This window comes from Numida meleagris, chromosome 8 (assembly GCF_002078875.1).
Source record: "Numida meleagris isolate 19003 breed g44 Domestic line chromosome 8, NumMel1.0, whole genome shotgun sequence".
Taxonomy (NCBI): domain Eukaryota; kingdom Metazoa; phylum Chordata; class Aves; order Galliformes; family Numididae; genus Numida; species Numida meleagris.
In genome coordinates this window covers 3362854-3385612 of record NC_034416.1, presented here as the reverse complement: position 1 = coordinate 3385612, position 22759 = coordinate 3362854, and the positions used below count along the sequence as shown (strand labels likewise).

At 47.8% G+C, this 22759-nt stretch overlaps 1 protein-coding gene across 4 annotated transcripts in view; it reads right to left on the bottom strand.

The window, feature by feature from the left end:
- DOCK11 (dedicator of cytokinesis 11) overlaps positions 1–22759 on the bottom strand; it is a 71078-nt gene that overhangs the window by 23206 nt on the left and 25113 nt on the right. For 2 of the 4 annotated variants that reach the window (XM_021406210.1, XM_021406213.1), the window contains exons 12-37: positions 21568–21777; positions 21176–21298; positions 20759–20841; positions 19566–19688; positions 19315–19391; positions 18079–18263; positions 17935–18000; positions 17664–17756; positions 17138–17261; positions 16385–16506; positions 15926–16012; positions 14840–14929; positions 13286–13404; positions 11225–11294; positions 11021–11146; positions 10432–10503; positions 10196–10342; positions 9653–9736; positions 9122–9233; positions 6050–6228; positions 3540–3656; positions 2895–2970; positions 2670–2764; positions 658–769; positions 452–518; positions 71–118 (exon numbers count right to left, since the gene is read on the bottom strand). In XM_021406210.1, the coding sequence (XP_021261885.1) occupies positions 71–118; positions 452–518; positions 658–769; positions 2670–2764; positions 2895–2970; positions 3540–3656; positions 6050–6228; positions 9122–9233; positions 9653–9736; positions 10196–10342; positions 10432–10503; positions 11021–11146; positions 11225–11294; positions 13286–13404; positions 14840–14929; positions 15926–16012; positions 16385–16506; positions 17138–17261; positions 17664–17756; positions 17935–18000; positions 18079–18263; positions 19315–19391; positions 19566–19688; positions 20759–20841; positions 21176–21298; positions 21568–21777 (2807 nt within the window). The remainder of the gene's footprint in view (positions 1–70; positions 119–451; positions 519–657; positions 770–2669; positions 2765–2894; positions 2971–3539; positions 3657–6049; positions 6229–9121; positions 9234–9652; positions 9737–10195; positions 10343–10431; positions 10504–11020; positions 11147–11224; positions 11295–13285; positions 13405–14839; positions 14930–15925; positions 16013–16384; positions 16507–17137; positions 17262–17663; positions 17757–17934; positions 18001–18078; positions 18264–19314; positions 19392–19565; positions 19689–20758; positions 20842–21175; positions 21299–21567; positions 21778–22759) is intronic. The other 2 variants (XM_021406211.1, XM_021406212.1) reach the window with 2 other exon arrangements.

Below are 22759 nucleotides of genomic sequence, written 5' to 3'. Positions count from 1 at the left end.
TCCCTTCCTGCCCAAGTTGCGGCAGGGAGCGTGGGGAGGGCCCCCAACCCCGGATGGAAGAGCACAGTACCTGGCGATATTTCTCTTCCCCACGTATCTGAAGTGAAATAAACACACTCTAGAAAGAAAGAAAAAAGAAACGTTACAGATCGTGCAGGTCAGGAACAGTCAGAACACTTCAAATCTTCCCGATCCTTGTCTGTGGACACACTCCTCTGCACATGACAGTTTGGGGTCTATATTCATGCGCTGCAAGACCTCAGACCCTTGCTTCTGAACTCCCTGGTGACTCCACAGCTTTCTGCTGCTGTGCCACCTCGTCACACCCTGGCCAGACACCTCTAGTGCTGTGCAGGGCCCTGTGCATCCTGAGATGCTGCTGCACTCATTTCTTCTTCCGTGCTGCCAGCACAAAGGTGCAGGGTTTAAACTGCAGCCTCGTGATACTCACTCCAGAAGCACAAGGACGTTGATCAGCTCTTGGGGTGAGAATTTGTTCCAGTAGGCTAGAAGTGTATCTGAGAGAGAGAAAGAAATGCATGGAGATATTTTTCTTTCAATAAAAAAAGAGACCTTACAGACCCAAGCAGCCCATGGCAGCCTCTTGTCTTTCTGGCTGCCCTCCAGTACACCCCATAGGGAGCAAAGGCCACCAACCTTCAGAGATCATCTTCACGATGTAGAGGTAACACATCAGGAGCGTGCGGATCTCAAACTGGTCCAGGCGGCTGCAGTGCGACACGCTGCTCCTCGTGGAGCTTCTGCGGATCTGATGGGACAGGGATGTGACATGGAGGCCAGTGGCCAAGGGTGTCTGGGCTGTGCTTGAGCACAGGCACAACAAATCTGGCATGTGCCGGATGCACCAGAGCTCCTCCTGTCCCCACCAGCACCTTGTAGGACATGCCTTGGACAAGTCCCATCTAGGGATGGGCAGTCTGGAAATCCAGCCAAAGCTTTCTTTGACCAGAAAACAAATGTCTGGGCACAGAAGGATGCCTTATCCAGCAAAACGCGTGGCAGCATCTGAGCTCTGTGACATTTCTGAGGTCAGTTTTTGTCAAACAAAATTCACTCGTTTTCATGGTTTAAAGCAAGAATCTTTTTGTTAAATACATATGCTTCAAAACAAAATGTCAGTAACTAAAGAAACAGGAACTTTCCACTTAAGAAAAGAACTGTTTTGTCTTTTCCTCCTGAGTTTTGGGAGTGTCTTTTGTTTTTTTCCCCTCCTATTTCATGAGTTAGGCAAAAACAAGTGAAAGCCTTCTGTTGTCAGTGTCTGAGGGAAAGAAAAACCTGGGGATTCTGTGGTGGGAAAGAGGGGACTTTTAAAGTTGTACCATGACATTTGGCATTCTCTGTGCTTGCCCCAGCCGTATCCTCTGACAAACGGATACAATTAAGCTCCAAGGAGGATGCTTCTCTTAAAGCTGTGCCTCACATGTTTGGAAACTGACCCGCAGATCGTATGTGCTGTTTATTCTGAGCAGGCTATGGACGTGAGTCATAAGAACACAGAATTAAACATTCAGATTAGGGCTGGAGATACAGTGCTATGACCAGAACTGTGCTGCTGACCATGCCAAACTGTCCAGACAGCACACGCTCCAACAGAACCACACCAAACAATGTCTACTCCTGTCCAGAGCCTTAAAGCTGTGCTCCTTCACACGGCATTGCTCTTACAGGGTTTTGAGGAAGTTCTATGCATTGACAGAGAAGCTATTTTCAGCTACTCTGGAAAATGTACCTTCAAGGACATGGATGAGTGTGCCCGGCTGTGGGGATGAGCTGAGCTGAAAGCCAAACACCTTCTGCAAATCCAGCCAGGTGCTGCTGCCAGCAGGGTGGAAGCATATGCTCTGAGCTCTGCTGAATGTGAGCAGTGTGATGCTCTGGCATTTGGCTGCGCTTGGTTTTGTAGCCTTGTGATTCTTGCGTGGGAGCCCCATCTCCCTTGAGCGTGTCAGGACACAACCAGCAGGAGCCCGGATAAGCTTTGCTTTGCTTGTTGGTAGGGCCAACTTTTTTAAAGCTGTATCAAGGACTCATGCCAACCCAACACATCTGGAGAGCACCTGAAGGCAAACCAGGAGCTGGTCTGCACAAATACTGATTTCCATGCGTGCAATCTGCCAACAAGGAGAGCACACACTGCAGTCAGATCTCTTTGTGGTGTCACCTTCTGCAAGTTTACGACTGTGGGTATTACCCTGTGCTGGTTTTCCTACCCATATCTCATCTCTCGTGTCAGCAGTCACCAGCTCTCACATCACGGTGCTTTGCCTCCCAGCTGTGTGCAGAAACCAGTTCCCAGCACCGCTCATGGGTGCTGACTGGGCTCAGCCCTGTCCGAGCACAGAGAACACGTCTGTGTGTGGATACATGCACCGTGGGAGCAGAGAGAATTTCCCCATGGATTTTGCCATTCATAAATAAACTGTCAACATCTATATTTTTGTCTCAGAGACTTTTGAAGAGGGAAAGCACACCAGACCAGTAAGCCTAACTTCTGCTAAGACAAATCTGTTTGCTTCCAGTGGTATTTATAAGCTGTTTTTTAAATTGTTACCAATCCTTTTCTCTCCCCCTTATCTAACACAGCCCGTGCATAGCCCGTGGGTAGGTGCAGTGAGCACTGTCCTTTGTAACCCTGGAAACATTACATTTTCACTCTGATCCGGGGAACCGGTTGCCCCCTCTGAGTTCAGGGATCCTTTCGAGTCCTCTCGCTTCATCCCGTGGCCGTTTGGAAGTGCTGCTGAAATAAAACACAGATCCCAAATGACGTGGTTTGCACCCACACTCCTCAACACATGACACTGCCAAGGACTGGTGGTAGTTGCATTGAAAATAAAAGCAAAAGTAGAATTTTAGAAAAGTTAATTTACCTGAATCCTTGTCTGCAATCAGGCTGGATCTGTTTGAGGGGGATGCAAAACTGCAGATGAATTCATCCCTGGATGCCTGTAAAGCAATATGAGTTTTTTGTGACCAACAGAAGATAACACCTATTCTTTCATAGAAGAGAAGAATGGAATACAAAAAGAAAATTAGAGCAGCTTTTAAAATGCAGGTGAAAATTCCTTACATCCTTAATAAGGAAACAAATGCCTTGGGGAGTAGTACAGAGAACAGCAAAGCACGTTAAAGGAAGTGATGGCAGCTTGTTCCCTTTCATTTGTCATCACTTGAGTTGACGTTATTTTTATTCAAACTTCTTTTGTTGTTGTTGCTGCCTTACCCTAAACAAACAGGGAAGTCTCATCTGCAAGCCTGAGCCCATATGGGAGGCAGATGGGTAGCTCCCAGAAAAGCTGCTGGGAGCTGAGTCTTGTTCCAGCTCATTGCACTTGGAGGGACTTACCTCTCCGCACGACACGATGCATGCCATAAAAGAATGCACCGAACAATAGCAAGGAAAACAGCAGCGCAGCAAATAGAGAAACATCCCAGGAGAAAGGTCAAACTAAATAAACATTACTGGATGGGGAGAAGAAAAAAAAAGCCCACGTGGGTCCTTGGGCTTTACTCACGGGGCTGGAGGCGGCCGCGCAGGAGACGAGCACGTCGCGGCCGGCCACGCGCTGGATGTTCTCCAGCAGCAGCCCCAGCAGTGGCAGGTAGAGCTGGACGATTTTGGCCTGCTGGTTCTGCAAAAGGGGAGAGGAACAGAGGTCAGGGTATCTGCAAAGTGAAAAAAGGAAACCCTCCAGCCAAAATGTTTATATGCCACCAGCGGGTATTACCCTTCTGGCAACGAGCTCTGGGAAATGAGGGATTTTGGGGACTGAATGACATTCCCAGACATACAGGAAGCGTGACAAGCACAGAATCATAGAATGAGTCACAGAATGGCTTAGGTTGGATGGGACCTTAAAGATCATTTAGTTTCAACCCTCCTGGCATGGCTTGGTTGCCACCCACTGAACCAGGCACCAGCTCCGGCTGCCCAGGGCTCCATCCATGGCCTCGGGCAGCTCCAGCGATGGGGCACCCACAGCTCTGGGCAGCAGCAGGGCCTCACTGCCCTCTGAGTGAAAAATTTCCCCTTAACATTTAACCCTCTTTTAGTTTAAAACCATTCCCCCTTGTCCTGTCACTATATGACCACATAAAAAGTCAGTTTCCCTCCTGCACATAAGCTCCCTTCAGTGCTGGAAGGCTGCAGTGAGGTCTCTGTGGATCCTCCTCCAGGCTGAGAGACCCAGCTCCTTCAGCCTTTCTCCACAGGAGAGGAGCTCCAGCCCTCTGAGCATCATCATGGCTTCCTCTGGACCCTCTCCAACAGCTCCGTGCCTTCCTTGTGCTGGGAGCCCCAGGCCTGGATACACAATCCCGGATTTCCTGACTCTTTACCTGGCACTTCACTCGCATAGCTCCATTTTGAAGTGCAACACCCAGGGGTAATGAAATAAAAACATTTGCTTCTTGAGAGGTGCTGACTATTGCTTCCAGTTGGGAATTCTCCATAGCAAACACTTCTAGTTAAAACAGTTTGGAGGAAGGGATTAACTTGAATTAACCGATACACATTGTTTATAAAGTTTTGAAATGATCAAAAGCAGTCTGTTCAGCCTTTTCTAAATGCAAGGGTCTCTGACAACCCGTTCTTTTCTTGTTAAAAAATGATTACGCTGCAGTTGACAGAAAGGTTTGAAAAAGATATCTAAGGGCTATGAATCGAAAGGCATGTTTTGATACAAGCACCCAACATTTTCTTCTGTTTCAGTATGACAAAAGATATGAGAAACCCTGAAAATGCCCATGGGCTCAGCAAACCCTCTCTCAGCCACTGGTGAAGATGAGTTATCCTTGGCTGGAGTGAGACTACAGCAGCAGACCCTGCCCCGCTCAGCCTCTCCAGTCCTGTTCCCAGGACTCCAGCTGAGCATCCTGCCCTGGCCCCATGCAGCTTCCTGGCCACACAGTCCAGAGCACAACACACACAAGAATGCAGCAGGACAATTTTAAGACACGTGGCGTTTTGGAGGAGGCAGGGAGGGTGCTGCATGCTGATGAAGCAAACAGTTTCTGAATTAGCATAAGGGCTTTCAGGCACCCAGAAGAGCCGAAACAGGCTGCCTCTGACCCAGCTGTGCCAGGGAGTTGGCAAATCTCTCCTGTTTCACCAAGTCTGAGCAGAAACCACATGTTGTGGTTTGTTCCAGGCTGTGCAAGTCACCGGGGATCCTTGCTGCAGAGAGATACAAGATCACTTCCCGCTCAGCCCTTCCAGTTATGCTGTTGAAGATGCAGAGAAGGGAGAGGAGAGGAGCTGGCTCCGGTCCATGCAGAGGGGCAGGAATCCCTGGTGCATTTGGGTCACATCTCCCACCCTTTGTGCCCAGGACGCTACCCAAATTCCGAGGTAGAACCCTGAATGCAGCAAACTAGGAGCAATTTTAAGAGCTAAACTCTAAACAGAGGCATGTTTACAGCCTACAGCAAGGACGTGAAGTGCCTGCACTGGTAGCTCAGCATTTTCAAGGACGTATGTTTCAGCAGGGATCAGCATCAAGAAAGAAAACAAGCCCATCTCCAAGCTCCCTGCAATACCACATGTTGAGCCTCCGACCAAAGGAAGCTGAAAACTCCCCAGCGGAAATCCAGCATCTCGTGAGAATCCACAGATCCTTTCTTCTGGTTCACTAATTAGCAAAACACGCAGCTGACTTGTAACAGAAATCAGTCCTTCTTCCTAATTATAGTATATTAATGCAGGATATTAATTTAAGTCCAAGTCCAGAAGACCATTGACGTCGCTTAACTTTGAACAGCCTCTTGGCTAACAACAGTCTCAAGTCCTTTAATGGCTCGGGGCTTTATTATCTAAATACTCAGCACGGATAAGAGCTCTGCAGTTATCACACCACATTATTTGTATTCCTAGACCATTTCTCAGAGCTATTCCTGTAATGCCGTAACTGTAACAGTTCCCTGAACAGTAATGAGAACACCCTCGGTGCACCATACAAAACCTAAAACTGATATTTTTCCATAGAATCCAAGAACTACATTTAAAAGCCAACAAAATATGCCTGACCTTGTGCTGGTATCTGTTGTCGAAGGCATGCTTTATCAAGAGATTTTTTAAGACCGTGATGGCCGTATATCTGATATCATAGTTGTCCTGCAAGGCAACAGAGGTTTCTCTGAGAAGCATCCCCACCAGGAAATGATGCCTGCAATATTCATCAGTTAAACAGTATTCAAGATTTACATCTGAAAGAAACAGCAAAGCAATGGTTAAGGGAACTGTTCCAAAGATCTATTCAGACTGAGACAGAACGGTCAAGTGAGCCACAACAGTTCATGGGTGCAGTCCATCACACTCTACCCTCCAGTGTGGTGATCTTTTAATGAAGCCTGAACTGATGACAGCTTTCTCAACCACTAATATGAAAGAATTTGTCATCTCCCAGTTCAGCCGAGGCATTGGTTCTGGCCCTCACCACCTCAGCAGCAGTTAAATGAAGGATTTGTGCACTGCAACGCTTTGCAAAGCTCAGCACTCTGAGAGCCAGTTTGTAAAGTCAGAGATGGATGAAGTGGAAAGGCAGCACAACTCCAAGAACCCTGCGCTATCACCAGGGTCAGAGAGCGGAGCAGAGGCAAACACTCCTGCTGGAGTGAGGGATGCAAACAACGATGAGGTGCCAAGTGATCTCCAGCAGTTTACACAGCCCCGCTGCAGGACTCAGGAAGCAGGGCAGGGTTCCAGGGAGCTGTGTGCCAGGAGCTGTGAGGCTCCGTTAGCTGTTCTCCGACAGACACTGAGAACAGCACCCTGACTACCTGGAGAAAGGCAGCTCAGTACCTCATCACCTTGGTGAACTGACTTGCACGCTGCATCTCACGCAGATTCAGGCTGTATCTATGCTGTGATCAAAGGGGCGGCTGCAGCACGGGTAAGGCATCACTGTCACTGACTTGCCCAGATAATGCAGCGGAAAAGCGACAGAGACACAGATTTCAATGCGGGTTGCATGTGCACTCGGGCTGCTATGAATGACCTTGCCCTGACACCATTATCTCTTTCAGGCAGCCCATATGCCTAATCAGAGCTCCGCCAGGCGCTGTTTGACTGATGCATTACAGCACTGAGCCTCCCAGAGGGATAACCTCAAAGCTGTGAGTTCCTCCCCCAGACAGTACAAACCCCGTGTGCTCAGCTCAGATATTTTTTTAAAAACCCCACAGGTGTGAAAGCTTTTCTGTGGTGTGTACACACAGCTTTGAAAGTCCCAGCCAAAGGGCTCCAACAGCACTGTTCCATGCAAAAATACTTTTAAGTTGTTGGCTGATTCATAAGTTGCCCTTACTGGCTTGTGAAAATCTGATTCAGAGGAAAGAGAAAGCAATCTGGAGTATTATCTAGCTTTCACTGTTAGTCATGTTAGCAAATGCCTAAGTGTCACACATCTTAGTTACTTCATTAGATGAATACAAGCTAATTGCCTGGAGTCTGAATGTTTAATTTAATTTGAGATTAGAGGACTCAGTCATCCAAGTTGGACCTACCTACTGGAGTGAACTGCTCCACGGCAAATGAAAAAACATCTAATTTGTGTGTAAAAAGAAAAGGGACGAATAAAAAGACAGCAAAAGTAAGCAGGAGTAAGTAAAATTTCTCCGGGCTTGGAGAAACTGGACAGTATGTCACGTTTTAATGTTTTTCCCAAGGCACTTGCTTAACTTCCAACTCCTGTCAATCTTGTGGGTTCTTTGCTGTCAGAAAATTGCAAAGCACAGGTCTGTCCTTCCAAATGGACCAGCCTGCATTGGAGATTTGTGGCTCCACAAGTGGCTGAGCAGCTCTACCATGGCAGGCAGAGCACAGGCACCACCACAAAGGTACAAATACCTGAGGATATTTTAAAAACAAAACCTTGACTGGCAGGACCTAGTCACAGTAATACAGAATAGGAAAGATGAGCTGCTCCTATAGCTTTTCAGCTTAACCACTGCAAACACAAAGGTGAATGTTAACCAAGGAAGAGCACCCTTGTGTTAACATGCTGCTAACAAGCAATGGGGAGGCACTGTGCTTGTGTGCTTTTCTCTATCTCAGACATTTCTAGCAATGCACTTTGTTAAACTAAGCCAGTCAAGTAGCCAGACTGATATAAGAGATCAGCAGCTGGCCCAGAGAAAGCTGAGAGCAACCAGAGACATACCAAACCAAAGGAAACCTGAGAGTTATTGCTGCTTCTGCTACCTGGGTGCAAAGGAAACCCCTCTAGGGTTTGCACAGCTGCACCTGGAGGCACACTGAGACATTCCCTCGCCTCCACCAAAATAAATCCACAGGGCTTTCACATGGGGAATTCCAAACATCACTTTCCTCTCTGGTACTTGGCCAGGCTACTAACACCCAGAGCTGTCAATTTGTACTGCATTTATCTAGCACAGGTGAGAAACCAGGACTCAGAGAGCATAAAGCTCTATCTATAGAAACCTCAGGAGGCCATTGAGGCGTGTCCTGGGCTCAGCACTGTGGTTGCATGGCTGCAGCCATCCACACTTGCACGGCACCTCGGCTCAGGCACTTGCAAACCTCATTTGCCCTGCAGAGAACAACACCAGGAGCAAAGGAGCTGTGGTGTGACAGTGAGAACGGGCTGAGACTGAGGACTGGCACATACTCAAGACCTCTGCTGGTTGCGTTCAGCCCAGGCTTGAGCACCACCCTGCTCTTGTTCAAACTGAAAGCAGAAAGCCACAAAGAGAGCTGACAGTGGAGCAGTGAATGCACTCTGTTCTCCTGTACCTCCACTCGCTATGACCCTGGCTGACGGGACACCCTTCTGATGCTGACAGTTGTGGGTACAAAGGATCACACTTGCACAACATGAACTTACTGAAATAGGGGCAATTTCTTTTGGATATCGTTAATCCTTTGCAAACTTAAAGGTAGGAAATACTGAAAGGACCAACTTCAGACCATTCTGGAGCTCACTAAAGTAACACTGCCAGAACAGCATCTTCTCCTGAGGTTAAAGTCAGTCAGTCTAGCCTGGGCATACATTTCCTTGACACCAAACCAAGTTTGCTCTGAAACCATCGAGAAAGACTAACCGTAGCTTTCTAGCCAGTCCCTTGAGAAAAGACATACCTTGAACTCTCTGCAGCTTGGGTTTGGAAAAGGTCATCGGTAAGTTCAGAGGAATGTAGTGCTCATGATTGCAAATGGTTTGAAGAAATTCAAACTTGTATTCAACCAGCAACTGAGAAAATAAATAAAACGACACAAACTCAAAATATGTTTTCAGTTTGGCCTCTTTGCTTCTAGTTCAGTGTGTCTCTTGCACAAAGGTTGGGGAATCTAAACAGCATTTAGCACAACTCTGTAATTAATGGCAAATTTTTGTGTTGTCCTCTTAAGTGTCACAGCACGCAGTCGTCACTTGGGACTTCTTTGCCTTTTCCATCCGGACTATTAACAAGTCCCTTCTTGAATTCTGACTGTTTACATGCATTTAAAGCTGAGCTGCCTACAGGCTCACAGCCCCAAAAAGAGGTCTCTGCTTCCAGAAGGCTCTGCAGGAATGGTGTCTAAAAGGCCTCTAAGCGCGGTACGAAATAATCACTACCGAGCTTTGACTGATGCAGACATGTACAAACTTCCAAGAAATCTACTGCTTACCTTGGGGTCTTTGGGGCTGAATCCAGAAATGTAATCATTGATCAGGTTAAAAACAAATCCTCTGTCCATAAAAGTCAAACAGCGCTGCAGAAGACACAGTGGCACGTCACCAATCATTAAAGGAGAAGGCAATCACCCTGAATCATCTCCATACCACCACCCCACCAGCAGCTGGATTTGATCTTCTGGGCTGCTGCTGACTTTCCAAAATTTACTTGTTCCTGTTTTTCTGAGATTATTTAGATGAGCTCACTTAAATCTCCAGCGGACAACAGAAATATGTAAAATGAGAACGTGTGTATTTAATCTCAGGTTTTGAACAGTTGCTAGGCAGGACTGAAAACCCTCGATAGCATATAGAGTGTCACAGTCTATCAGAAAGATAAAGTGTCTTTCCTAGGAAAGAAAGAAACTTCCCCGAAGTTTTTATCACCGAAGAAACGTAAGGGATGAGACAGTACAGACACACACGTTTGCGTGCTACTTATTTCTATGTATATATAATTCTGATTGAAGCCTGGGAGAATGAAAGAAACTGCTGACCTTCAGGAAGTTGGCCAAGCTAAAATTGGCATTTCTGGATTCTTCGGGGATTTCATTATAGCGTATGGTCACATGAGGAATGATGGCGAGCAGCAGCGAGTGCAGGGCGTGCTGGTAGGAGTCTGGGAACCGCTGGGCCCTGGGCAGCTGCAAGCAAAAGTGTCAGGCGAAAAAATTCAGAGGAGAACTTGTTTGTGGTGGTTCTGTAATGCAGCTTTGAACAAATTCGCTTTTACCTTGATTTTGTTTTCCTCCAGTAAGTATATTGCCATGGACTTTGCCAGTGCTTCAAAGAAAAACCATGAGTACTAGAACAAACAAAAAATACTATTACTTTTCTCAACAGGATCGAACACGCTAGGCTATGTGGGGAAAAAGCAGTGTGGGAGGGAGACTTTGCATTCAGATGGCATTTTGCAAGCACGGCTGTGCTCAGCAGCCAGCTCAGCGTGGGAAGGGACCCGGAAGCACGCTTTGCTAGCTGGGGTAGGAACAGCTCCCTCCCCTCTGCAGTCCACAGCACCCTGCAAGGAGCCAGCAGTTTGGGGTGCCCAGAGGGGCAGGACCTCAGTTTTCCTCTCCTGTCTGGCTTGAAGAGGTAAAGCTGGCAAAATTGAAAGTCCTTGGCTATGGCTGGCCATGAGACTTAACACAGTGGGCTCCCTGCAAGAATTTGTCTTTGTTGTAAGAGGAGAACCTCAAAGAGACAGATATGAGGAACTTTGCTCCTGTGGTGGGGTTGGATGGGTGGAAATGCTGGGCTTTGTACCAGATCCCCTTTTCCTCCCTTCCACCTCAGGCAACCTAGCGCTGCTTGTACTTCACCTTGAGCAGCTTATTGATGGCGAGAAAATCTGCTGATTGCTTCAAGATCGTGGCCATGGAAAGGACCAGGATTTCATGGGTCATCTTTGCCTGTGTCACACTGGGTTTCTCAGCTCGGAAGACGTACTGGGAGGCAAGAAAGGCAGTGTCAGCAGTGTGCCTGCTCCAGCATGGAGCCATGTGGAGCAGCAAGCTGTGACTGACCTTTATGAAGGAGCGCAAATAGTGGTCTAGGCCTTCCTCGTGGCACTTGGACACAATGTGCAGAAGAACCCTGGGGAGAAACGTGTTCAGCACGCAACGTGAGGGCAAGTTCCTCCCACACACAAAAGCAGACACCACGTGAGCCCTATCCTGCTTCACCTAAAAGCCTCACCACTGTTTTTTCAGCCAGTATTTGCAGGCCAGCGTCCCCCACAGCTCTTGTGGCTGTACCATCCTTGCCATAGCTCAGCCTCCTCACTCAGCACTCAGAGCTGAGCATCCAAAGCCTCTTGGTTTCACCCAGCCCCGCTGCCTTCAGTGCTCAGGGCTCCCTGCACAAGGAGCTGAGGTGGAGTATTCCCCGCGGGGGACACATCCTACTCTTTATGCATGCCAGCATGAAAGCCTGCAGCTACTTACACCCATATTGCAGCGAGCATTAGGCACCTGAACAACACTCGGGGGTTAGGTAAGTCAAAAATGAAAATATGCAGTTCATCTGCTCTGCAGCCAGTTCTCTTCGCCTGGCATTGCCCAACAGCAGCTGCATCTCCAGAGCAGCTACATGGAGAACAAGCCCATGTTTGCCTCCTGCATGCGCTGCTGATTCATCCACACTGTATGGTTCACGGTGTATTGAGTTTCTCCTCACTGTGAGCCCTGTCCTAATACTGATAACAGTGACTATTGCAGCTGCAACACTACATCAAATAAAAAAAAAATCCTCAAAAAAAAAAAAAAAAAAAAACACCATAAAAAAAAATTCTCTATGGTTGTTATACTCTGAACCCCAAAACTCTATACTCCTCCCGAACCCCAAATTAATAAATTCTGAAGGCTCTTTTTTACTGAACTAGAATGTGTATCCTCCCTTGCTCCTAGTTACATGCCCTGGATTATTTTCAAGCTGTCGTCTGGCAGTTCACTGGGGACACACAGCCCCTGGAGAACATGCCAGCCCTCTGGAAGCACTCCAGGCGGCTGACGAGGGCAGCAAGCGCCTGGTTTCCCAAGCCAATATCGGAGATTTACATTCCAGCCCAAGTCAGAGAGAACAACAAACTGTTGCACACTGTCACAGACCCCACGGGCCAAACCACAGAGAGGAGCTTACAAGCCATTTATCAGATATGGCGGGTTTTGAAATTCCACTCTGGAATCCTGGATAGGAAAACAGCTGTCATTAACAGAGAGCTATTGACAAACTGGAAAGGATCAAGCCAAGCTTTGAAAAAAACTGCTAGAGGGACACGTGGGAGCTGATCACCCAGGAGGTGTCCTCTGTCCTTAGCAGAGTGGGAGTGTGTTCCTCACAGGAGGAGTCCCCACGGCCCACATCACAGGACTGTGAACACAACGGGTCCTACACCCCTGGGGACCCAGGGCTCAGCCTCTGACCTTTGGTTTCACTGGAGGGAGATGTTTTTGGCTGCACGTGACCTGGAGTTGGAGCAAGACCTCTATGGAGTGGCATCCAGCATCCCCCTCTGCACTGCAGTACTTTATGGAGGAAGAGCCGTAGGAAGAAGATGTATATGTCTAATGCACCCACCAGTTTACATGCACAGGGGCCACAGGTAGGGCAGAAATGTGCTCTGGCAGCTTGAGCTCCGCTGGGAGCAGCGGCAGGACACAAGGCAGCACTGCCCTCTGGGGGCTGCAGGCACTGCCAAGCAGCACCGCACACCCCCCAGCAACAAACCCTGTTGGAGGAAGGCCTGAAACTTCCACAATGAAGCCTCTGAGCCACAAATAAATAAATCAGTTAATCCAACCCCTGCTCCCAGGTGTGCCCTCTCATCTCCTCGCTGTCCCCACCACTCCTTCTCAGCAGTTATCTTTAAGATCACACATTTCCCCCAGGCAGCTCCTAGACCCCACGCTGCTCTGTGCCACCTGGACGTGCTGTGTGAGTGCTCTGGTGCACAACCAGGCCAACAAACAGCCGTGGACAGCCAGCACTATCACTTAGCACCCTGTACTGGGAAACCACCCCGCCTTGCACTGTAATTTGTGGCTTTGCATTTGTAATCAAAGACAGATGGTTTGCCAGATACTCACATGGTGCAGTTGACAGCTACTTCATCTTCCTGGGTCACACTTGTAAGGACTCTAAATAGTTGCATAAGAATTACAGGTAGAAACTGAATCATTACTTGGATCTCCATGGCGTGCAAACACTAAAACAAATGTTCAAAACACAGACACTTTTAGTTCAACAATTTGCAGATGTTAAATATTTATAGTCCACAGACATTTCTGGGGCAATACGACAGGCATTAGAAAATGCTTTGGGGTGTGGGCGTCAGCCTGCCAGAGGACAGGGGGTGGAGGGGGGGGGGCACTTGGGCCCCAAACAGCGCTCGCTGCTTGCTTCCAACTGATGGATCCCAGCTGCATGCCCTCAGGGAGCAACATGAATCACTCCTGGCAGGTATGAATCTTTCTCTCAGATGTGCCAAGGCAGCTGTGACTTAATTAGAGGTCACATGCTACAAGCTGACCCCAGTAACCCAGAACTTAAGGCTGAAGTTTTGCTGCTGACTCTTCTTGCCGTCTGATGGGATGAAGTCCCATTTTCACAAATGCCTTTGCAAAGACTTGATGCCCAGTAGCTTGCAGTGAGACCTTTCTCTAGAGGGCACGGCTTGCTATTGGAAGTGGGATTTAAGTGATCTGGTAAAGGTCAGGATCATCTGGTGCATGCACCGTTCACCCATCACATAGACCTCTTTTGCCTGAGCATCATGATACGTGTCTAGGAAAGATGACGTATTTCATTTTCAGTTTTTAAACTGCAAATCTAAATGTTAAATCTGTATGTAAATATTTAAGTTACTGAAATTACTGATGTCTCAGAAGTAAGAAGCTCCCACTTGTGGTCAGTATGGAAACATCTCCCTGTCTGGGGACTGCAGCGAGGTCAAAGCAACTGCTCTTTCAGTGCTTGGCTTCCAAACCTGCCATATTTTTTACTGCTCAGGGTATTTGTACACTAAGTGGAACACACCCAGTAACTCCGTGATCATAAATCCCCACCACTGGAATTGGAGCTGTTGCTACAGCAGCAATCTCAAACACAGGCAGCTATGGAAGGAAGCAAAGACACTGAAGAGCCAAGGAACACATCCCCTACAGAAGCCTTGCTGCGCCTGCTCCAACGCCCTTACTCATGCTGCAGTGAGTGCCAAAAAGCTGGGTCTGGGGTCACAGCCCATCTGTGGTCACGCTTCACCGAGCTACAATCTCACTGATCTTTTTCAGCCTGATGAAAGTCCTGATTTGCATGGATATATTCCTGAAAGAGAGGAATCGCGCTGCAGCTTTAGAAGTTTCAGTCGGATGTAGGGCAGCAGGGTGGGAACATACAAGTTTGTAGGGAGGAGGCTGTGCCATGAGCACGGCAGGGTGATGCTGACTGCTTGTTTCACCTCCTGGGAAAGGCAGCAGGAAGCAGCACACAGACAGCAGAAGGTCGTGGCAGTAAGCAAAGGTAAGGCTCTTGCACAACTGACCCCAGCACTGCCCAAGTGCGTGTTCCTACAGAATAGGCCTCTGGGAATTTACTGATGATGCAGAAAACACAATCAAAGCCCACTGACAGGCACTGTTCACCTTTAGGTATTTAACAAGCTCTCCAGGGACTTCCTTCACACCTGCCTGAACCAGCTGGCAGTACTGGAAGAATTTGTGCAAGTGCATGTCCTGGAAGAGATGAAAAGCAAATTCAGTGCAGCAGCCTCAGTCTTTGCCAGTCTGTGCTTTCCAGCTTACACCTGAAACTCCACTGACAGACCCACAGCAGCGAGCTAGGACTATGTCCATAGCAAGCCCCCTGTCATTATCACTGGCACTCTTAGTCCCCAGCTGCCACCCCCCAGGACTACAGCACTGCTGCAACTCTTCATGACTGCCATTGCTTCTCCATTTTTCTCCCTCCTCCCAGGCTAAATTTAATTACTGGGTTATTTAATCCCAAGAAGGATCTGGGAATGTAATTTGAGGGGAAGTGGAGATAATGTGCTGTACAAAATCAGTAAGACCTTAAAACGGCTTTAGATTATGCTGAAAACAAGGTGCAGTGAATATAAATGCAGCTGATCACATCCAGCACGGGACAACAAGCCCTGCCAAGGGCATTTCCCCATGAGCAGTGCAGGCAGGCGGTGCCCTGGAGCATCTGCTGGGAATCTTTGCTGCATATCACATGAAGCTTAGGGAAGTCCATCTCCACCATAAGTCAGCAGAAACATTTAAGGACTAGGTTAAACAGCCTAAACTGGTTTCAAAGGGAAATGAGGAATCTGGTTTTCTTGTGAAAAGTGTCTGCTGTAGTCAGAAAACTACTTTTTTTTTTGTATGTCAACAAACAGTCTATTATCTGGGGGAAATCTTCCATCCCCACAAGTTCTTTTCTCTTCCCCATCATTGAAGCAGCTCATTTACTCAAATGTTTTCCTTGTCCTGTTAGTTACAGAGCCATTGGCCGAGATAACACCAGCACCTCCCAGTGCTCATTCACTCACACAGCTATCTAATCACACGCAGACAAAGCCACAAACACCAGCAAGGAATCCCAGACCGGCAGCTACAGAAATATCACAGTGCTGCTCTGCAAACAGCAGAGAAGCAGCAGAGATACAGCAAACGCTTCCTCTGCATTTGTGTTAAAAGTCTGCGAGGATGACATGCTCAACCTACCTGGGTGTAAATGGTTGAGTCCAAGTGGATTCTGATTTTAAAGAGTGGTTTTGCTCCATCCACCCACTTTGCATCCACGCTGGACTGCTGTGAACAGACAACATTCAGACACTTGGCTTCAGACTGTGGGGAGAAGGTGGCTGTGTGCAGGCAGACACTGGGTCAGAAGGTAAGGTTGGGGTGGGGGAATGGGGACCCCCAGTGACATGACTGCAGCCACAGCGGGGCAGAGTTGTCCACATGAGAACATGCTCTCAGAACACATGCCCACTCTCCTGCTGTGCACCACGTGCAACAGCCCAGTCCAGCCTATCACAAAACCCACAATTTTTGAGTGCTACACTGCTGTGAAGATCTTTCCAGCCAAGCACAAGCACAAGCCCAGAACCTATGGGGGCAGCAAAAGCTCAGCTTTCCTTTTCCCTTTATTTTTAAGCCCATTTTAAATGTCTTCCTTACCTTTCGTGACTCTGTGTCCCCGAGACTCAGGTAGCCAGGTGGAAGGTTGGATGAAACAGGCAAATGCCGTTCCAGGGTGACAATCCGTCCATCCTTCAGCAGCGGGACCCAAGCGTACCCCACTGCAGAGGCAACCAATGGACAAAGTTAGCAAAGACGCAGTGATATATGGTTAGCTCAAGCTCCAAAAAGAGCTGTGTCTCACTCTACAGAAATCCAACTCACAGCTGTGCAAGTGGCTCCTACCAGGTAGGGATCGATCATGTCAGCCTTGCTAAAACATATTTTACCTGCTGACTCAGTGAACAAAATTCAGCACAACCAAGATCAGGAATGGGGTTGAGGAGCAGAAATGATGTGCGAGCCTTGAGCAAAGTGGCAAAAGCCCTTTAGTTGCCCAAAGACCAGCTGGAAGGAGAAGCATCCCAACCAGGAGGACTTCAGCACACTCAGCCTTTTACACATGCCCAGTGTTGGCAGGAGAGGCCCCTGAGGCCCTGATCTTGTGCCAAGTGCTCAGTAGTGACTTGACTATTGCCCCATTCATACATGTCAAGTCAAGAATGTTCGCTACCAGCAGCAAAATTTGAGCTTCACTATACACAGCTTAAACCCACAGTTTGTCTTAGGACGCTCCCATAAAAGAAAATGTAGGTAGCCAAGTATTTGAGTCAAATATGTTTTCATGTCCCTACATTTATTTTATCTTGGACTCTTACGCTCCAGCAGAAGTAATGTAAGCAGTGAACATACCTTGAGTTTCAACGGTGTCCTGTTTTTTCGATGTTGCCTTTGTATTAATTTCACAGCTGACATGATAGAAGGTGAAAAGCAAATGATGCTTTTGATGGAGGTGAATTGGAAGCTCAATTTTAATCTAAAATGATATCATGATAGGTAAGACTGTATTTTTAATCGTGGAATAATACTTTAAGTTCTATTTTATTTCACAAATGTTACATTTTATGCAGTTATACAAGATAGATTCCTACCATCTTAGATAACTCCTGACCAACACTTTCAGCACATTTGCACATTACTTATTAATGGTGGTGTGTGATTGGAGTGCACAAAGCGTGACAGTAAAGACAGCAGAAAACAAACTGACATTAAGAATTGATAAAGTCTCTGGCTTTGCTGGGTTCTTCTACTGAGGGGCAAAGGGCTGATGTTTGTTTTTTAACCCATATTTCACCCAGCCCTGGAAAAAGAGGTATCCTGGAAAGCCGCTTGGCTTTGTAGTGCCCAGGAAAGTTTATTTCCCACCATTTTGCTTTACCTCGTCATAGAACTCCGGGCTCTGGTTGTGATGCAGCACAGCTGCATACGCGTTGGATGTCAGGAGCTGGCCTCCAGGTTTTCCATAGATACACTGGAAATACAAATGAGAAGCTGGATTCAGGGTTGCTGCCACCTAAATTAGATGACTGAATGGAAACAGTGAGAACGGAAACTCTGTTTTCCTATTGTTCTGCTCAGCCTGGTTAGCATATGGTACAAAGCTGCAAACAAATGTCAGCCCCAGGTCACTAGAAATAAAAGGTACCCACCTTTAACGGCCTGGCATCAGCTTCATCTGAATCCCTGAACTCAATGCAGACAGCAATGTTCCTTGCCTGAATCAGGGGAGAGCAGAAGGATGAGCCACAGCCACAGATCAGCAGCATCACTCCAGTGCCCACCGAGTCACTCACCTTCGCAAACACCTTCTGGTTCTCATACTTTAAATGCAAGGGGTACACATATAGGTGGTTTTTGTAGACAGTGAAGGGGTAACAGTATTTTGCAACTTCTGGGACAAGCTCCTCCACTTCAACTGCAATATTCTCACAGCTCTTCTCAAAAGGCTTTATAGGAATATAAGAAGCTGTCACACAATCTAAAAGAGAAGGAAAGGATGAGCACATGCTCCACAAACATGGGAAGCACAACTTGTGTGACAACAAAATTTGCAGGTCTGAAACTCTGCCATTGCTCCCAAGAACTCAGTTCTCTCCAAGCCAGAGGGCCACATGTGTGACCCGGCAGCAGGGCATGGCCCATTCCATAGAAATAATTAGAGGGAAATTCTCCTCTTGACCATGCAACATCTGAGGTCCCCAGCTGCACTAGCAACACAGAAAAGATGGGTGCACAGGAACCATGGGGCTCCGTTCTCCTTGCCAGAGGGGACTGCAGAAGTGTCATTTTGCTGAAGCTCAGGGAAAAGTCAAAGGGCCTTTTGTCCTTCCCATGTCTGGGCAGCTCTGCTCAGCACCTCCATCTTGAGACTCCCAGGAATCTGACCTGTTAAGTTACTGTTTTATAAAACATGCAGATACCACTTGACCAAAGAAGATGGACTTCTGAAAGGAGAGCTTGAGATTGACTTCTCAAAGTGCACAAGTCCCACAGTGTCAGACCATTTCCACCCACTGCTTCCATCATGAGAGAGTTCAACTCAAGTGATGGTGTTGGAAAAAGAAAGGGAGAAGAAAGGGAGAAGAAAGGGAGAAGACAGGGAGCCTCCCAAAAAATCTTTTAGACAGGGAACCAGACCACAGAATCCATGACAAGTTATGGGAAGAGCCTGTGATATGACAGTGAACACATCATAAGTGTGGAGAATAAAAATGAATATAGGGTGTTAAGGATCAAAAATGTTATCTGAGCTCAATGTAATGATAATGGCAAAAACAAAGAGGTGGCTTCCTTTAGATTCAGGATGCGACAGCCAAGCAGAATGTGACACCCTCAGGCAAACCTCTGCACTTGGACCACATCTCTCCACAGAATCCACCAGAAAGACAAGTCAGTGGTTGTGCTGAATTACTGATTTCTTATTTCAACCCCAATATGTTCTTGCTAATGAAACAGAAGAGCTCCCCATACAAGCACTAACTCCTGAGGCTAGCACCACCAGCATTTACTTTCAGATCCAAGATCCTTACTTGTGAAGTCCAGCGGGATGTCTTTGATGACAATATTTAACTGGGCTGGAATGATCTGTAGTTTTGTCTTCTCTGGTCTGCATTAGGAAGAAAGGAACAAGATGGTGAAACTTGAAAATTGAAGCGCTGAACCAATCAGCAGGGCTTTTAGTTACCTCCTGAGTATTTTAGAAATTGTTATCTCATGCTTACACCTACTGCTTAAAAATGTATGTTAAAAGGCCTGTACAGCCCCTGCACCAGGCTCTTACTTCTTATACTCTGCTAATAGCTTCAGCATATCTTCATTCGAGAGTTTGCCACTGTCCTGCTTGTACAAGGGCGAGAATTTTCCTTCAGCATCAAGAGTGCCCTGGGAGTCTTTGAACACCGGTCTGCAGAAAAGAAGAGACACATTTCCTGAATGTTGGTAAAGATGCAGACATCCAAGGTCTTTGGCAGGCTGAAGGGCGGTTGATCAGATGAGAGGTTCTCTGACCACCTCCAGACCTCCTGATCCCTCTCCTGTTTTCATGTGGTGCTTAGACCCCACAGTCCTCAACACACCTTGTTACATAGCATTGCATGGGACATCCATTGTCTCTTTATCCAAGCGAGACGTACACACCCAGCCCACCTCTGGGTTACAAATGCCCTTCAATCCCCATCTGCTAACACTGAGTGGTAAAGTATCTTCCTGGTTGCCTACATAAGGACTAGAATAAGGGCTGAGGCACTGAGCAGGGTGTGGGCTGGCTGCCACGAATGAAGCAGAGTGCCAGTGCCACAGGAAAATCAAGCTTCAGAATGCACATGGCAAGCTGCACACCACCAAATCCCAGCCCCCTGCGACAGTCATCTGGTGTTCTCATGCCATTACTGTCCCTTGTGTCAGCACCAAATGGAAATTTAGCTACAGGAGGCAGTGGCAGAGAATTCAACTTGCCTGTAGGGCCTTCTTTCAATCTGAGTTTTAAGGGAGCTGGTGCTGAAATAACAGCAATGGAATACGGTCACTATCTCCAGTCGTTCCCAAGAACATTAATTAAGGCAGAGTCAGGGACGGAGCTGTAACTCTGCTGATTGTCTCTGCTCTTGTCCCCTCCTTGGCAATGTATGGTGCCAGGGGGTAGTTTCTGCACCAGTTCTCACAGCAGCACAGGACAGGGTAATCCAGCCGCAGGGATGTTCTGCCTTGAAATCAGTAGCTGCAGGTCAGCGGGAAGGTTACTGTCTTCCCAGCACTGTTTACTATTTAATATTTTGTTTCTAATTCTAGATAGAGTATTTCAGGCCAATCCACGTTCTGCCTGAGAAGTCAGGGCCAGATTCTGCCCTCTCTTGCTTCCACGCAGCCTCACTGACTTCAGCAGCTTGGCCCTTCGCCCACTCAGCCTGATGCTGTCCCAAATCACTGACAGCAGCAGCTCCCAACCCAGTAAAAGCACGGTCCAAGGCCACTAACCTGGCAGCCCAGCCAAAGGGCATCCGGTATTGCCCCAGACGGCTGCACACCTGCTTGGCCACCTTATGGACCTTCTGGGCTGTCTGCAAAACACGAGAGAGAAGGTGAGCACGTGCCACTGCTTCCACGCTGCGCTGGGAAAAGAAAAGAGAGGGCTGCACTCCCCAGGGAGGAGACGCACTGTGTTTCACAATGCACCGCGCTGCATGCACACAGCATAGCATGGCCTGAGCAGCTGATAGAAAATCCCTGTCCCTTCACACCATGCACGTTTATTACAGCACAGACAGCAGAATGTATAGAGACCAGACTTTGCCAGAAAGCAGCTAAAGAGTGGCAGAAACATCCTGTTACAGACCTCCTCCCCACAGCAGCAGGCAGCATTACTAAGCAGACCCCCCCACGGCCCCATCTCACCTTCCCCGGGTCCGAGTTCTTCATGTACGGTTCCGCACAGTGGGTAATGCTGCCCTGCAGCACCTTCTCCACGCGGGCCACCAGGAAGATCTCTGCGTGTGGGTCAGTCACAGAGAAAACACCCTACAACGGACAAGATGGGAGGCTGTCAGCGAGTGGGATACCCTACTTGCACCACTGGGTTTGGCCCTGGTTGTCCCCTCCCAGGGCTCACACAGAGCTTGCTCTGGCAACTGCCACGGATGGGGACTCTCAAGGCTTGAGAATGGTCAGCTCCAGCTGGTGACTGTGAGCCCACATTAGCAATCAGCCTGAGACTGACCAAAACATGAAGCTACTGAACAGCCACAGCCTTACAGAGACACAGAGTGAGAGGGCAGTCAGTTCTTCACCCTTTTAATGTAGCGCAGGCGTGACTCAGGGATCCCGTGCACAAGGCTCTCGCCCGGTGAACGCCCCTTCACGTCCTCTGCCCTGGAAGCCGACGTATCCAGCAGCATGTCACGGACAGACGGGGGGTTCAGGTCCACGTGGAAGTCTGCAGAAATCTTGCAGTTATTTTTCAGGTCAAATAATGCCAAGCTGAGGAAAAAGGGCTCAACCTGCAAACGGAATCTATGTGTTAAAAAGTGCATGGTACCGGCTCAAGGTTATTCACATGCATTGCCTTCCCCGCCAAGCGTGCCTTCTGTATCTGTTTGTTCCATTAGTTTTGTCTACCAGAATTTCTCCAGGATTCTTACGCTTATTTGCTTTAGAGATACATTAATCCACTTTTCCCCTTCGTTATCTTACGTTTTGATCTAGTTGATTTAAAATAGGTTTTCATAAAAAACCGTCATGAGTTTTCAATAAATGATAAACTTCAAGTTTGGAGAAAAAATGATTCAAATCCATCAGTTAGAGCTGTTTAACCCTGGTAATGAGAAAGCAAGCAACTCAAGAGCATTTATGTTCACATGCTAGAGAACACCACGTCACTTATTGCCTGAAGTCCATCAGCTCTGGATGTCCCATCTGCAGACACTGAAAACATTCCCTTGCTGCTACACAGGGGGGCACAGAAGCAAAGTAGGTGCAAACCACCTCCCAGCCAGGAGAGCTAACGCTGGGCTGGGAACTGTATGTGCAAAATCTGCATCTCAGGAGCTGCTCTACAGCTGAGGACTGTCTCGCACCAAGCTCAGCTTGCTTTGTGGCTATTGACCTTGACAGCACAACGCAAGAGGCAACAATTCCACATATTTTTAGTTCAATGGTCCTAGCAGGCATTGTCCACGTAAGGGACAGGCTTGAAGATAGGCTGTAGCACATCCGAGATGGTACAGCATAAGTTGGAGGCATTACATCAGTACTAAAAATGTGCTGATTAGGTCCAGCACTGGGCTGGTAATATCAATCAAATAATATCAATCTGTTATCAGTAGTGCATTCATCTGCTGAGAGGGACTGAAGAACAAGGCTGGTGTGCTGGCTGATCCCACCAGGACCATGATACCATCAGCACAGACTGGTCAGAGCTGGTGCTGCTGCCTCCCAGCCCTGCAATGCTATCTGCTGCTCTGGGTACCCTTGTGTCAAGGG